The 14,996-nt window shown below is 30.7% G+C and overlaps 1 protein-coding gene across 3 annotated transcripts in view; it reads left to right on the top strand.

The window, feature by feature from the left end:
- The window catches only part of LOC147079756 (putative sodium-dependent multivitamin transporter), a 37,614-nt gene extending 26,238 nt beyond the window's left edge, over positions 1–11,376 (top strand). The window contains exons 12-13 of one of the 3 annotated variants that reach the window (XM_085943991.1): positions 194–251; positions 10,217–11,376. In XM_085943991.1, coding sequence (XP_085800117.1) covers positions 194–217 — 24 coding nt within the window. In that variant the 3' untranslated portion in view covers positions 218–251; positions 10,217–11,376. Of the gene's footprint in view, positions 1–193; positions 420–10,216 lie in introns of those variants that run through there. The other 2 variants (XM_085943979.1, XM_085943987.1) reach the window with 2 other exon arrangements.
- Positions 11,377–14,996: the final 3,620 nt, after the last annotated feature.

Genomic DNA, 14,996 nt, shown 5'->3' with positions numbered 1-14,996 from the left:
AGGTTGTGGAAAGTATATAAATAACTTTTATTTTAATGAGAGATATTTTGAATATACACAGTAATCTTTACGCTTTCATTTAAGAAATATTAATAATTATATTATTAATTCAGTTATAATATGTAGTTATAACAATATTGGTGATAGATACTGTCTTTGAGAGTTGTTTTTATATGTGTTTTTGTCTCTATAGAAGTCTAATTGTTACCAAAAGTGACGGTATGTCTTCATCAAGGTTTTCAATAAATTATGTAAGTACTTCAGTTTCAATTACTATTTTGCACTGGAAATTTTCCTTTGACTTCACATGGATGATAATGATAATCAATCAACATTATGAGACTATCATTTTATTATAATTACATTCAAAATATCTTTTATGATTTCTTTATATACTATTTCTGTAATGCATGATATACCTTTATTAATATTTCCTAAAATATGTAATGCATGTTGCATGAAAAGTTTATTGTAATACTATTTTTATTCCCAGCAGAGATGATCTAATTAATATGCAGATTCTTTGATTATTTATGATACGTAAAAAAATTTTGATGACAACTAAAAATTTTAGTTAAAAAGAGTTATTAATAGCTATTTTGAACTACGTACTCTGCCTCAGAATAATCTATCGATATCTCTAAAGATAGATTCATAACCTTAAACAACTATCAATATAAATACTTGAATCATACAGATGTGGCTTATTCCATAGCGTTTATATTGTGATAGAATTGCTTTTGCTCATGAACACCTATTCTTATTTTACATCTAAATCAGCACTCGAAATGGAAAATTTTACGAACTGGAGCGCTCAATAATTTTTCGAAAATATTAACCCAGTTAATTTGTTCTATATTTTATAAAAATAAGTGTGTTAGATTTTTTGTCATATGGCCTATTTAGCTCAGATGGTCAAATTATTTTTTCCACGAGACATAGATAATTTTGGGGATTTCATGAACCGGAATGGCGCTCCGGTCCATTTGGAGCCCTGATCTAAATGACGATTTGTATAAAAGACTTCTTTCAGGCTTGTAACACAACTCTGGCAAATAAATCATAGAGCTCAAAATATGTGAAACTTGTTATAAATAATATGAAATGACTTACAACTAATGTAATGATCAACTTTTGTATTTTTATTATATATTATTTTCACGTATATCAAAGACTCGGGAGTAAATAATTTTAGATGCCAAAAGCTCTGATTTGGCTGCTGATTTTGTATACCAAATTTAATGTATATTATATTTTCCTTTTGATATCCGATATCAATAAAAAAGGAATGATGTTTCTATAATTACTTCGTCCAATTTTGTTGTTAAAAAAAGTATGATTCCCAATTTTTTTGAAAAATTTTTAGCCTGTATTTCATTTTGAGTACTTGTTGATTAACAATATTTTTTCTCAAGCCCTCCATATTATAAAGGGATATCCAAAATCGGTCATGAATTTGTTTTTTAAACACAATAAATCCAGTGTCTCACGCAAAATATTTGACAGGACTGTGGAATTCGTACCACAAGTTGGATAACCCTATATAAAGGGCTAATCTATAATACTATAATAATATTGAAATGTATTTAGTTGTATGTACTAAACACTTCTCAACGCATGAATTCTATCTAAAAGTATACCCCTAAATGAAAGGAAATATTTTAATAATCTTTAGTAGCTTTAGATTGAAGAGTTAAAAGACTGTCAGTGACGTAACCAAAAAGTTTGTAATGGGATGGGAGTCTTATAGTCTTATAAAATAAATATTCCACAATGTTGATACAGTAATGACTTCAGGGTTGGATCGGTGGCATGTGACAGTCCTGGAAAATTTTCTAGTTAATCAGCCCCAAATTAAACTAACTAACACCCACGATGGCTGAGCGGCTTGCGGCAGCTTATAACGTCTTGGGTCCCAGGTTCGAATCTTGGGTCTGGCAAATACACATATTGTTTTTCAATTTGTGTTTGGAGTCAGAGTATAGACCTAATATGTTGAGCAAGTGGCTGACATCCATTTCTCGTAAAAAAAAAAACACTAATCTGTTAATACAAAACCTTCCACTCTGTGGAGGCCCATATGATCTTATTAGGATCGGACATGGTAAAAAAAAAAGTATAATACATAATATTTTGTGCATATTATGTGAACAATGATATGAAATTTTTTTTTCAGTATAGACATGAGACTGAATGCATACCATTGTCGATTATTGAATGACTGCAAGGCGATAAAATTGTGATAAACACAGTACGACAAAGTGCGCAAGAAATTATTGCGTATGATCTCACTCAACAGTTTTAAATTTCTGTCATATCATATTTGAAATCTATACATGCATTCATTGATCACGATTTGAAATTTGTTCCCGGTGTCCTGCCAAACCAACCACCCCTGAATGAATCCATGAAAAATTATTTAGTCTAAACAAATTACAAATTTACAGTACCAATTTATTATGCATTAAGATTTAAGTTAATCAAAATAGAGATTTTAATGGTATTTTCAGATATTCCTGGACATTCCTTCAACTTCGTAGAAATCTGTTTATATAATTTTGAAGCCCTATTATTTCTTTATATTTATGTGACTACATAAAGTATATTTATTACATAAGATAGTATTTTTTAATGCTTGATCTAATAGTTTAGGATAATGTCTGATTTCAGTACATCCATGTGCAGTGTTGATTTCATTTTTTCGACTTATTATTTTACCAACTCGTGCATAAAACTATTGTTTAACATTACATAGTAAAATATATTCAGTAGAAAATTATATTTGCAATCTCTGACACTTGATTAAAAAAATTAGACATTTTTTATTCAGAAAATTGGCACGATTTACACATTCTAAGATAATTCCAAAGATACTGATTATGTGTGACCTTTATCCAATGACATTAATATGGACGAAGCATCTGGAAAAAAAATGACACTCACTTTTTTGTCGGGTCTGCCGAATGGCATAATCTGTTCTAACGCCATTACAATAAAGGTGATATTGCTATAAATTCCCGATGCTTTTGTCGGGTCTGCCGAATGGTATAATTCATATTTTAATATCAATATCGTTCGCTCAAATGAACATTGACACTAGAAACACTGTTCTAACGCCATAAGAATAAAGGTGATATTGCTATAAATTCCCGATGCGTGATATCGCATAATGGAAATTGCGAAATTTGTCACGTGACGTCCACCTATACATGTGCGAATGTCGCTATGTGCGAATTTACTTGCTAGCTACTGTACTGAGTGCGTTGTCCATTAATAATGTCATTGCCTTTTTTCATTCAACGAAAGATGATTTATTTTACTAATTATAAATTCTTTATAAAAATTATCGACCTTAGAATGAGTTGGTAATTTTTTGAAATCCGCCACATTTTTTCCTTCGTCATAATCTGAATCAAATATACATGAAAATGGTGATCATTGGAATATTTATTTTTCACTGTTAAAAAATAACGCAAACACATTGATATTGTATTTAAATATATTTATAAAGGTGTGTATTATTAATTCAACTAGAAAACACATCAGAAAATAAATACCTGACTTTATTATTCCAAATTACAAAAATATAACCTCATATTTTGACATCTAAATGAATTGTCAATGAATATTTTCAATAAAGTTAATCCTTCGTAATTATTACGTATTTCTTCAAAAATGGCAACGATTTTTAATCAAAAAAGTCATTTTAATGCTATATGTATTATATTGTATAACCAAAAATAATATTTACATTCCAAAAATCATCAAAACATATGGAGAGAATTATAGCAAATTTCACCTTTTTATATTGTTTTATTACTATTACTAATACACTGAGTGTTATAAAAATATTTTAAATATAATATATATACGGCAGTGTTTGGCTACAAGTAGCTTAGAAATTTTCAGTTTTAGATATCTTGTTGAAAATAATATGTACATATGTATATGCAGATAATGTTTATTTTGCGTACAGTACATATCTATAAAGATCTGCTATTTATAGAGATTATTGAGTGACCTAATAATATAATATAGTATCACTTATGTGCATAGAAATTATGTTTTGTGACTGATAAGATAACTTTGAAAAATTCTAGATAAATATCATTAATTATTAATGTCAGTGTTGATTAGTTGTAAGTATTTAATCATATTATGTAGGTTGAGCACATCTAGAAAGTATAATAATTATTTTATGAGATGTTAAACTATGTTCTCAATTATTGCATACTGTGATCTAAAGACAGTAGTTTAACGAATATTTAAAAAAAAAAATGTTCATTTCGTTAATAAATTTATTAAGTAAATATATATTTTTTGAATTTTCGTGTTTTGTTTTATGATTTGTATACAGAAAAATATTCATTTGCATGTCATTTCTATTTTGCTCGAACTCGGCATCAGGGCAGAAAGCAGTGACAGGTGACATTACTGCATAGAAATGTAGTATAATGTTCATATGACATGACTGCTCCGAGAGTAGTAGTGTTGTCTGTTGCCGGACGTGAACAGTTAGTTTTATTCCGATCATGTTTACTATAAACAAAAAAATATTTTGAATAAAATTGTTTTCAATATAGAATAGCATTCTTCTTTCTCTCTGTCTAATATTCTATCATCATTATAAGTGGCGAATGGTGAGGTAGGTGGTCAAGATCCAACATAAATAGTGCACACTAAACTTTGTCAGTCATCCTTATTTGTTTCCATTGAACTAAGATTACAAATTACGGGATGATGCTGGTTAGTTTTGCAAATTCAATTAAACCCTGCCTAAAATAAACCACAATGGTTTAGGTATGCTATAGGCGATCCAACCAAAATAGTGCGCACTTCTTCAATCATATTTATTTGTTTTCGTTGAATTAAGTATACATACATATTACAGATGGTGTAATTTTTAAAATTCATTAAACCCTACCTTCATAATATGGAATACCACCTAACCGAGGCATATCTGTTACCCCCACGGTGAAGCTATGCAACCTGGAATACGCCGATGACGCTGTCCTATTTGACAACTCAATCGAGAGCATTCAAGAGACAATCGACAGGTTGCATGACAACTCGTCTCGCGTTTGTTTGAAAAACTGATATTTGAAACGGATACTGGGTGTGCGGTGGTGATATGACTTTAGGAGTAATGAGGAGATAAGAGAATGCACCAAGCAGCCTCTCATCATGCTGAGAGTGAAGAGGCGATCTGGTTCTGCCACGTGGAGCTACGGGATGCTGGTTTGACCTGGAATGATGCAAGACTGGCGAGCGACAGGGATTCTTGGAGGCGCCTCATGGTGCCATATGCTCCAACTAAGGGCGGATACGGCCGAAGAAGAAGAAACCAAATCATAATAGATAAAAATATTCTTTTATCTATAGAATTATATATGATTTAATAGCATACTTTTATATATTTTATTGACAGAAAAATATTTTTTAACTATTGGTTTTTCGCAGAGTTTAATAGAATTTTAAAAACTAACCAACACTATCTGCAATTTGTAGTATCAATTCAATAAAAACTAATATGTATTACTGACAAAGTTTAGTATGCACTATTTATATTTGATCGCAGTTTACCTCCACCCTTCACCACTGATCATTATGATTATAAAATAAAACAATTTGCTATATTATATACTACAAAATTTATTTTATGATTAATAAATACACTAACATTTCCATCTGTTTCGTAAGCCATATCTTGATCAATATTATCAGAAGAGATTTTTTTATATTTTATAGACCAACAGAGCTAAATTATTGTAGATCTGTTATCGGCTGAAATAAGTGTATCCATAAAATAACTTTCACTGTATAAGAGACCCATAGGCTCCGTTTTGAAACAGACGGAAATTTATATTTTATATTTTTACAAAACTATATTCAACATCACTGGCGGCTCCCTCTATAGGTCATTCGGTCATTGACCTGCCAAAATAAATACCTTACAATCGACATAATAATATTAATAATATGTGCAATGTCATATATAATAATATCAATAATAATCGGTGGATTTGAAATTATAGGGCGCGCGATATTGTGTCAACCCAGTCTATTGGGCTTTTTTTGTTTGGGCGATAATTCCCCGAACAAAAATATTGTGTTCGCCGGCAGTCTGAAAATTGACCCAAATTGAATATTTTTATAAAATTTTCTCTCTCGTTTCTCATACATAAGACAGAGATCGATATAACACAAAATACGAGATCGAAGCTTGTAACGGTGCGTGAATTACTGTAATATCGGCAATGCCCGAGTGTGAGACAAAAGATTTTTTCACCTAATTAAATGAAACAGAATGATAACACTGACTAGATAATTGGTCTCAAGACGCAACTGTGTATGCGGTTCGGATTCGTTGACAGGTTTTGACGAATGCCTTTGGTTATTTTAATAATATATAAGGAGTTTTTGGTGATTTATAACATTTTTGTGAAGCAGTTAGTACGCACGCAGTAGCAATTGAAGTCTGTGATACAATTATAATGGAAATGGAAGCACGATTTGCATCCAAGGATCATCTCATTATATCCGATTTGTTCAATAAAGAAAATTACACTGATTTTAAAAATAATTTTCCCACACGTCAAGTAAATTTGGTAAAACTGTTAGAAGAAATAAACATAATCAAGTTAAAAAATGAATTATTGGTGTTTTATCAACGAGATGATTTGCATGGCGCTATTAGTGCAGTTTCTCTTCTACATTTTTTACTCAGCAATAATTTCAACGAAACATTTTCCGAGTCGATCAAAGTTCTCCAATTTATTTGCGTCATTCCAATGACAACAGTTGAAAGTGAAAGATGTTTTTCCACTCTCAAAAGAATAAAAACCTTTCTACGCAATAGGGCCAGGATAGACTGACCGCTCTTGCAATGCTCAGTATTGAAAAAAAATATGTGGGAAAAATAGACAATTTTTATAATCGTGTGATTGATGATTTTTCAAAAAGCAAAGAAAGAAAAGTGGACCTGATTTACAAAAAATTATAACGCGTTGTGTGCAATTTCGGTTAACGATGGGTTGGCGTTATGAAAAACGGACATTTTTTGAAGGGTTAGTAGGTACCGACCTATAACAATTTCTAGCACTTATTCTATAATGTATAAAAAGTCAATTTGCAATACGTCTTTTCAGTATACAACGAAAAGGCAAATTAAAATAATATATTCAAAATTGACCTGCTAGGTTTTTCCGGATTAAGCCGCCAATGTTCAACATAACATTCATTGTGTAATATCCTTTGATTTTTTTGAACCCTTAGCAGATCATTCGAATGATATAGGTATTGGAAAAGATATAAGTAATTATATTCACGTTTTCCCACCCCACCGACTGTGACTGCTTTCTACTATACATCCTGTCTTGCAGAGTGGAGATAATACAGCTTTATAAGATAAATCAATTATTTTATCATAATAATATGTATTTTATTCAATAATCTGGCTCCATATGGATGATATTATAGTGTGCACAGTTTCCAGTATACCAGGAATTGCCGAAAAATATCCTAAATTAGTTCTATTTGTATCTTTATTGTTGGTTGGTATATTAAATTGATAGATGGAGATTGATGTCGCTTTAGTTTTTGCAGTGTGGCTTTGACGGTGAGGGAAGTTTTTCACCTGATGATTTATCAAAATGTATATCTTTAAAGGCATTGTTATGCATTAAAGTATCAGTGTAAGTACATCTTACTTTTTAAAAATATATTTTGAATAACCATTATCAGATCCTTATGTTTGAATAAAACCCCCAGGTATGTATTTCTAACAATCTTTTTTCTGCCTTTTGTGATCCTCTATATCAGTGTTTTTCAACCTATCTAAGTTAATGACACACTTTAAAACTAGTTAAGACTTTGTGACAAAATTTTTAAATTAAAAAGTTTCCCTTGAAATAATAACACACTTCGACTGCTTAATCTGCAAACTGGCTAACTCCATTTCAGTTCAGGAAGGAGAAAAACTTAATAATCTAACTATCGAATGGAATTTAACAATTATTCCAAAAATACACTTGGATTTTTCTTTTACAAATAAGCTGCACTATGAATTAATAATCTATTTTAGCTTCTCTTTTATATAAGAAAATTTATATAAAGAGCGGAGTTGTTCCATTTACGATATTGGAAATTTGGCACCTACAGTTGGCTGCTTTGTGTGAAGAAAGATACTGCATCTATTTATAGGTTAAGGAGTTTGAAATTTTGTGCGAGCATAGAAAACATGCTACAATATAACAAAATGCCATCAAAATTTCATTTTTGATCAAAAGTGCAGTTGGCTGGTTTGCAGCTTAAACAGTCGATTTGCACTTATAGTTATCTAAAAAATTTGGCGACAGCTGAGTCATACTCGCAATACACTTATTGGGAAACACTGCTCTATCTTGGGGTTATAATAGAATGAGCCTCATTATTAGCTGTATTTAGTCATTCTTCAAAGATTTTTTTACTTCATTATATCATCTTAGTCACATTTAGTATGAAGAATCACTGTTCCTTATCATTATTATGTTTTTATATGTATATAATTGTTATATAGTAAATTATAGCTTAAAATAGATTACTTAAAATAGATTTGCCATGAAAATTGTAAAATACCGCACTGCAGTCAGTGGTGAGAAATAAGAGACCTGGTGTGTATTCCTGCAATACAACATTTAACATCTATAAACATCTTGTATTTCATTGTAAGGTTAAACAGTATAATATATATAAAAATATAGAAATAAATATCTCAAAGACAACAGATGCTGTGTCCTTTAGTGTGTTTACATACATCTATGTAAGTACATTTCGACTTCAAAAGGACTTTTGTTGGGTTAAAAATTGATAAATGGTGTTTTTCTTTGTTAAGCACCAGGGCTTCAAACCGGAAAAACTGTTATTTTTGTCAGAACGAAAACCGGAACCGAACTGAAAAAAAAATAGTTTTTTTGGTTCAGTACATGTTCATACACGCGCGTTGACATGATCTTCCTCCCCTCTCCTACAGTTGTCGTTCAGTTGTTGTAGTATTTTAAAAATTTATGACTACGGCTGTGTGGTGCAGCATAACCATTGGTTCCATGTGACACGTGACACCGTGCATCATACAACATGTGACACCGGGCATCATACAAGTACCATACAATGTTTTAAATTACGGTAGAAAATTTTTTTTTAATGCAAATATTTAAAAATTAATCACTCAGCTAAACCGAAAACCGGAAAAATTGAAATTTTTTTCGGAACGAAAACTGGTACCGAACTGATATATATATTTTTTACTTGAACCGGAACGAAAACTGAAATGAAAAAAAATAACGGTTCAAAGCCCTGGTAAGCACATCAACAATAATTAAACAGATTGAATTATTATGCTACACGAGTTGATATTGACTTTAGGAATTGAACCAAGATCCAGTACTGTAGGTGAAAAATCTGACTTTCTAGCAAATACTAAGCAAATTTTATCAAAGAACAGTTCTGACTTGGAACTATTACTGGTTTGATGATGTAGTGAAATTTTAATTAACTGATTGTGCCTGGATCAATCTCACCACTGATTGCAGCTATGTAGAGTTTAAAAAACACTGCAATATAAAGTATCCACCACGGCGAGCATAGGTTATGTAGTATTAAAATAAATACATTACACAATATCCATTTTGTTTTCTGTAATGTATAAAAAAAAACAAATTCACACAATTAGGGTCACCTCAATTATTTATACATTTGTTTTCCATCATATATTAACACCAGTATATAAATGTCTCATGACGTCTGTGAAATCTAACAGAGGTTTTTTAAATTCATTATTTAAATACATTATGTTTGAATGGGGGGTTTTAGCAGATTGATAATAATTTCCTGCATTCATTAATCAATTATTTTGCATTATTTTATTTCCTGAGCAAATATTTTTTTTATTGTTTAGTTTAGAAATATTTATGCTATTTAATATTAAATAATTTCTTCATAATAAATAATATTGCATACATACGTAATTGACCTTAAAGGACAATTTACACAAAATTTAAATTATAAAAAAATCAAATTGCAAGCGTCATATTTTTCAACTAGTTGCATATGGCAGGCTGAACATTGAACAGGCTTAATTGATCAACCAGTTTTATTAAAATAATTCATTATGAAAATAATCACACATTAATTATGTATTTATTACAAGTGTGTTTTATCCAACATTTTTATGTTTCAGGTGGAGTGTATGCTTTTAAAGGAATCGCCAGTTTAATGATTCATTTTTAGTATTACGCTTAGTGAAAAAATATTAAATAATTAATGTTTTTAATTGATTATTAAGTAATCTTTATTGTGGAATAGCAACATTTAATTATGAAAAATACGCAGATACACAATGTTTTATTCTATAGTAAGTATATAAATTTATATGCTCATCATAAGTGGTGCAGTAACATATTATCTTTTTTGTTATTCGAGAAAAATAAATAATTCTTTTATTATGATGGTATGAATAAATTTTTTCGGTTAGAATAAAATGAGTATTTATGACTAAAAGACTAAAATGTTATAATAGACTTTGAAGAAAGCGTTAGAACAAATTTTCATTGCTCAATTTGCTGATAAAATAATCATTGGTAAATTTTTATTTATCTAACTGAATGTGCAAATCCATTCCATTGTTTTACTTTACCATGTGCTCTCTACGATGCTTGGTATTCACCACGCGAGAATACCAAGTGATGAACTCATTTTGACTCAAGTAAACTGAATTAAATTTTTTGATTTTATCCTTTTTACAAACATTTACAATGAAGTCCTGCTAATTAAATGACAAACCCATAATATAATGTTTATGCTAGCAATTTACTTTTTTTATATTTAACTTTTTTATTGTTTTTTTTTATTATGTAGGCTAATGCAAAATAAAATTTTATTAGGTTTATCTTGATTTATGAATCTGAATATAATATTATTATAAGTTTTAAGTAGGTGATCCTTTTACATCTTATACACTAATAGTATTTTATTTAATGATTGGGCTATGTAACTAATCTTCTATTTTTATTTGGTTTGTGGGGTATATTAATTGTAAGGTTATTTTGTTATTTTTTTTATATGTATATTTGGTTATTTGAAATGCCTTTTTTACTCTCACAATGTAACCAAATTGCGAGGAATATGTTCAATTTGTCTGCGGATTCGATTTTTTTCTAGTTTTATTAACATTTTCCTCCATATCGGCATGAAGTGTTTTAGTTGCAAAAGACAGTACTAGTTTAATTAGACTAATTAGACATAAGATGGTTAAGAAATCATATGAAATAGTTAATATTATATTAATTTTATATTGTGTACTTTTTGAAGTTTTATACTGAATAAATTTTATGAACCCTTTGTAGATTTTTTTATTTTAAAATAATTTTATTCGATCGATTGTTTTTGTTAAATAATGTTAAAAAAAATACATTATAATATCTGAATTTGGGTAAGTATACGAGGATAGTCCCAGAAGTACCCCACCTAACAAAGAAAACACAAAAAATTTGGAAAAAAATATTTTTATTTCTCTACGTAGTCTCCTTTTAGGTTGATACACTTTTCCCAGCGATGTTCAATAGCTTCGATATCCTGAAATAGTGATAATCGTAGAGCTCCTCAAAATAGCCATCAACCGCAGACTCCACCTCTTCATTGTTGGCAAATCTTTTACCACCGAGCCATTTTTTCAAGTTTGGAAACAGAAAATAATCCGAGGGGCTAAATCTGACGAATAAGGTGCGTGAGGAAGGAATTCGAACTTTAACTCATTGATTTTGGCCATCGCGATAACAAATGTGTGAACTGATGAATTGTCCTGATGAAACGAAACTTTCTTTTTCGCCAATTGCGGTTGTTTTTTCTTGACTTCATCACTCAAACGCTGCAATAAGTTTGCATAACACGTTGATTGATTTTCCTTTCTGAAGATAATCAATGAAAATTACCCACGCGCATCCCAAAAAACTGACGCCACGACCTTGCCTGCAGATGGAACTGTCTTCGCCTTCTTTGGAGCCAATTCTCCCCTTTCAGTCGATTGTTTTGACTGCTCTTTCGTCTCAGGTGTGAAGTGATGGACCCATGTTTCATCCATGGTTATAGATGCAAAAACTTTGCTTTATTGGTGTGAAACTTCGCCAAACACTCGATCGAAACATCCTCACGATGCTGTTTTTGTTACATTGTGAGAAAACGCGGCACCCACCTTGCGCACAGCTTTCTCATGTCAAAATTTTCAGTCAATATGTGATGTACAGCACTTTTTGAAATGCCTACCATGTCTGCTAGCTCGCGCAATTTTAGTCGACGTTCATCCAATACCATTTTGTGGATTTTCGTCACCATTTCTGGCGTGGTCACCTCATTTGGTCGACCACTGCGTTGTTCGTCTTGGCAGCTCGTCCGAGCTCGTTCAAACTGAGCCACCCAATATGTTACTGTTGTAAACAAAGGAGCAGACACCCCCAAAGTAGAATCTAGCGCCGCTTTGACATTGATTGGACTGAAGCCTTTCAAATGATAGTGTTGTATCAGATAACTATGACCAATTTTTATGGTTATTTATTATTCCTTTCTTTATTATTCCTATGGCCACGGTGGCCGCGCGGCATAAGCGTTGGACTACAAAGCCGTGGGTCCCAGGTTCGAATCCTGGGTCTGGCAAGTACAAAAATTGTTTTTCAATTTGTGTGTGTCAGGGTATGGACCTAATAGGTTGAGCAAGTGGCTGACATCCATTTCTCGTAAAAAACAAAATCTGTCAATACAAACCTCCACTCTGTGGAGGCCCATATGATCCTATCAGGATCGGACATGGTCGAAAAAAAAAAAAAAAAAAAAATTTTTTCCATGTTTACAAATTCACTGAGAGCGTTCACTGTTGATGGCTGACAAATAATTACTGAACAACATAGCGTCGTCTTAGGGTTTATAAGGTTGGTACTTTCTATTATGGTCATTATTTTCAAACAACAACTGCTATCTATACCAGGGCTCGAAATGGACCGGAACGCACCGGAGCGCCGTTCCGATTAATAAAATCTCGTAGGAAAATAATTTGACCGTCTGAGCTAGATCGGCCATATAACAAAATAAACCTAACACTTATTTTTATAAAATACTCATAAATTTAGATAACTATGTTAATATTTTCGTAAAATCATCGGGCGCTCCGGTTCGTAAAATTTTCCATTTCGAGCGCTGATCTATACGTCAGGTCGAGTACTTCTGGGACTACCTTATTTTATATATTTTATGAGAGATATCGGTTTCTATCATTCCAACAAAATAAAGATAGATGGCATCTCAATATAATCTGTGAAATAGCACATTAAATTGGTGCCCTGGTTTGTAGAGTCTCCTTTGAAGAGAAATAAGCTGAGGCTAAGAACAGGACTCACAATGGGTAAAAGATTTGATGTCCTCATGGGAAGAAGCAATTTGCAGCTCTGCGATGAATGTGATGTTATGGAGGACATTGTACATATAGCAGTACAATGCCCTAAGTATGAACGACACAGAGTACAGCTTGCGAACTGCGGATATCTTTGAGAATGTTGACGAATTGAAAGGTACCACCCTACATCGGCAAAATTGTAAAGTTCTTTAACAGAATTGGAGTAAGGACCGGCGGATCCTCCTCTTTTTGAGAAGAGGCGATATGTCAGCGAGTCACAGTCAAAGCCTCGGTAAAATCACAAAAAAATTTTGGTATCAATCGAAATGGAGGAGGTTTTTTAATAAGTACAGCAAAAAATACTTTTTAACAACAAAATTATTTATTTTTGATACAGTGAAATAAAATCGTTATCTATTATAAATTACATTTTTTACATAATTAACGTTATTACAAAATTATCAACTGTAATATAAATTTAATCATCACTTTATATCACGGTAAATATTTGAAAACATAAACAATTAATGAATACCTAGTATCTTTTCTAATTTTTCTTTTATATCTATTTCTAATTATTATAATGTATGCCTTATAGATTTTCGTAAAACTAAAAATTTCGTTTTATTACATATTTTTACAGAATTAAAGAAAATTTACTGAAGGATAAAAAATATAAATACCCAAGGCATTATATTTATTATCTTTCTTTTAGTAAAGTTTCCTAAGAATTAATGGTCTGTTAAGTACCTATATAAGATTTTTTTTTTAAATAGACACTATTTTTCATAGATTAATAAAAATATTTTAGATTCAATAATTACTAAGTCTACTAAAATTACATTGCAAAAAATAGTTTTCCATCAAAATAAATATAAAATGGACATATCTGTCTTTCTTCTATAAAAAGAATATTTTAGTAATATAAAAAACACACATTGAATTCTTAACACACAGGATATTGGCTGTAATGCAATGACTTATTATTCTATGAACACAATATATAATCCATTATTGTAGGCAAAATTGTAGGTGTCGAGAATTATTATATATTGACAAAAGTTGGTTGAAGAGTCACCAAAAATGGTTATTAACGTATGCTAAATGCTTTATTTTAAGGTTATTTGTATTATAATTAAGTTATTTTATATCATATTTTAGTCATGTTATTTAAGATAAGTTTAAGATTTGTGCAAATTGTTAAATAACTACATAGGTACTTTTAAAAGTTGGCTATTGCAATGTTGCGCTAATTGAACATTCATTGATTCATAAATAACTACATAAGATTAAACTTGATAAAATTCTGAATATTATTGCCATGTTTGCATTAATGCCAAATATACAAATGACAAAGCCCGTTATTTAATTCAATAAATAATATATCAAAAATTAACCATTTGTATATTAACAATAGGGTTCCTTATCTTACTAAATAGGTTGAATTTATGATAAACCAAAAAACATTGAACAAATTTTATCACACTTGACGCAGCTTAATACATAGCTGCAAGAAAATAATAATTACTAATTGTTTTCACTTGACATATAAAACTTCCATATTGTTGATTAAATTGCA

This window comes from Rhyacophila brunnea, unplaced genomic scaffold, assembly GCF_057557595.1.
Source record: "Rhyacophila brunnea isolate RB1 unplaced genomic scaffold, BYU_Rbru_1.0 scaffold_1, whole genome shotgun sequence".
Taxonomy (NCBI): domain Eukaryota; kingdom Metazoa; phylum Arthropoda; class Insecta; order Trichoptera; family Rhyacophilidae; genus Rhyacophila; species Rhyacophila brunnea.
This window is presented reverse-complemented; position numbering and strand designations above follow the sequence as displayed.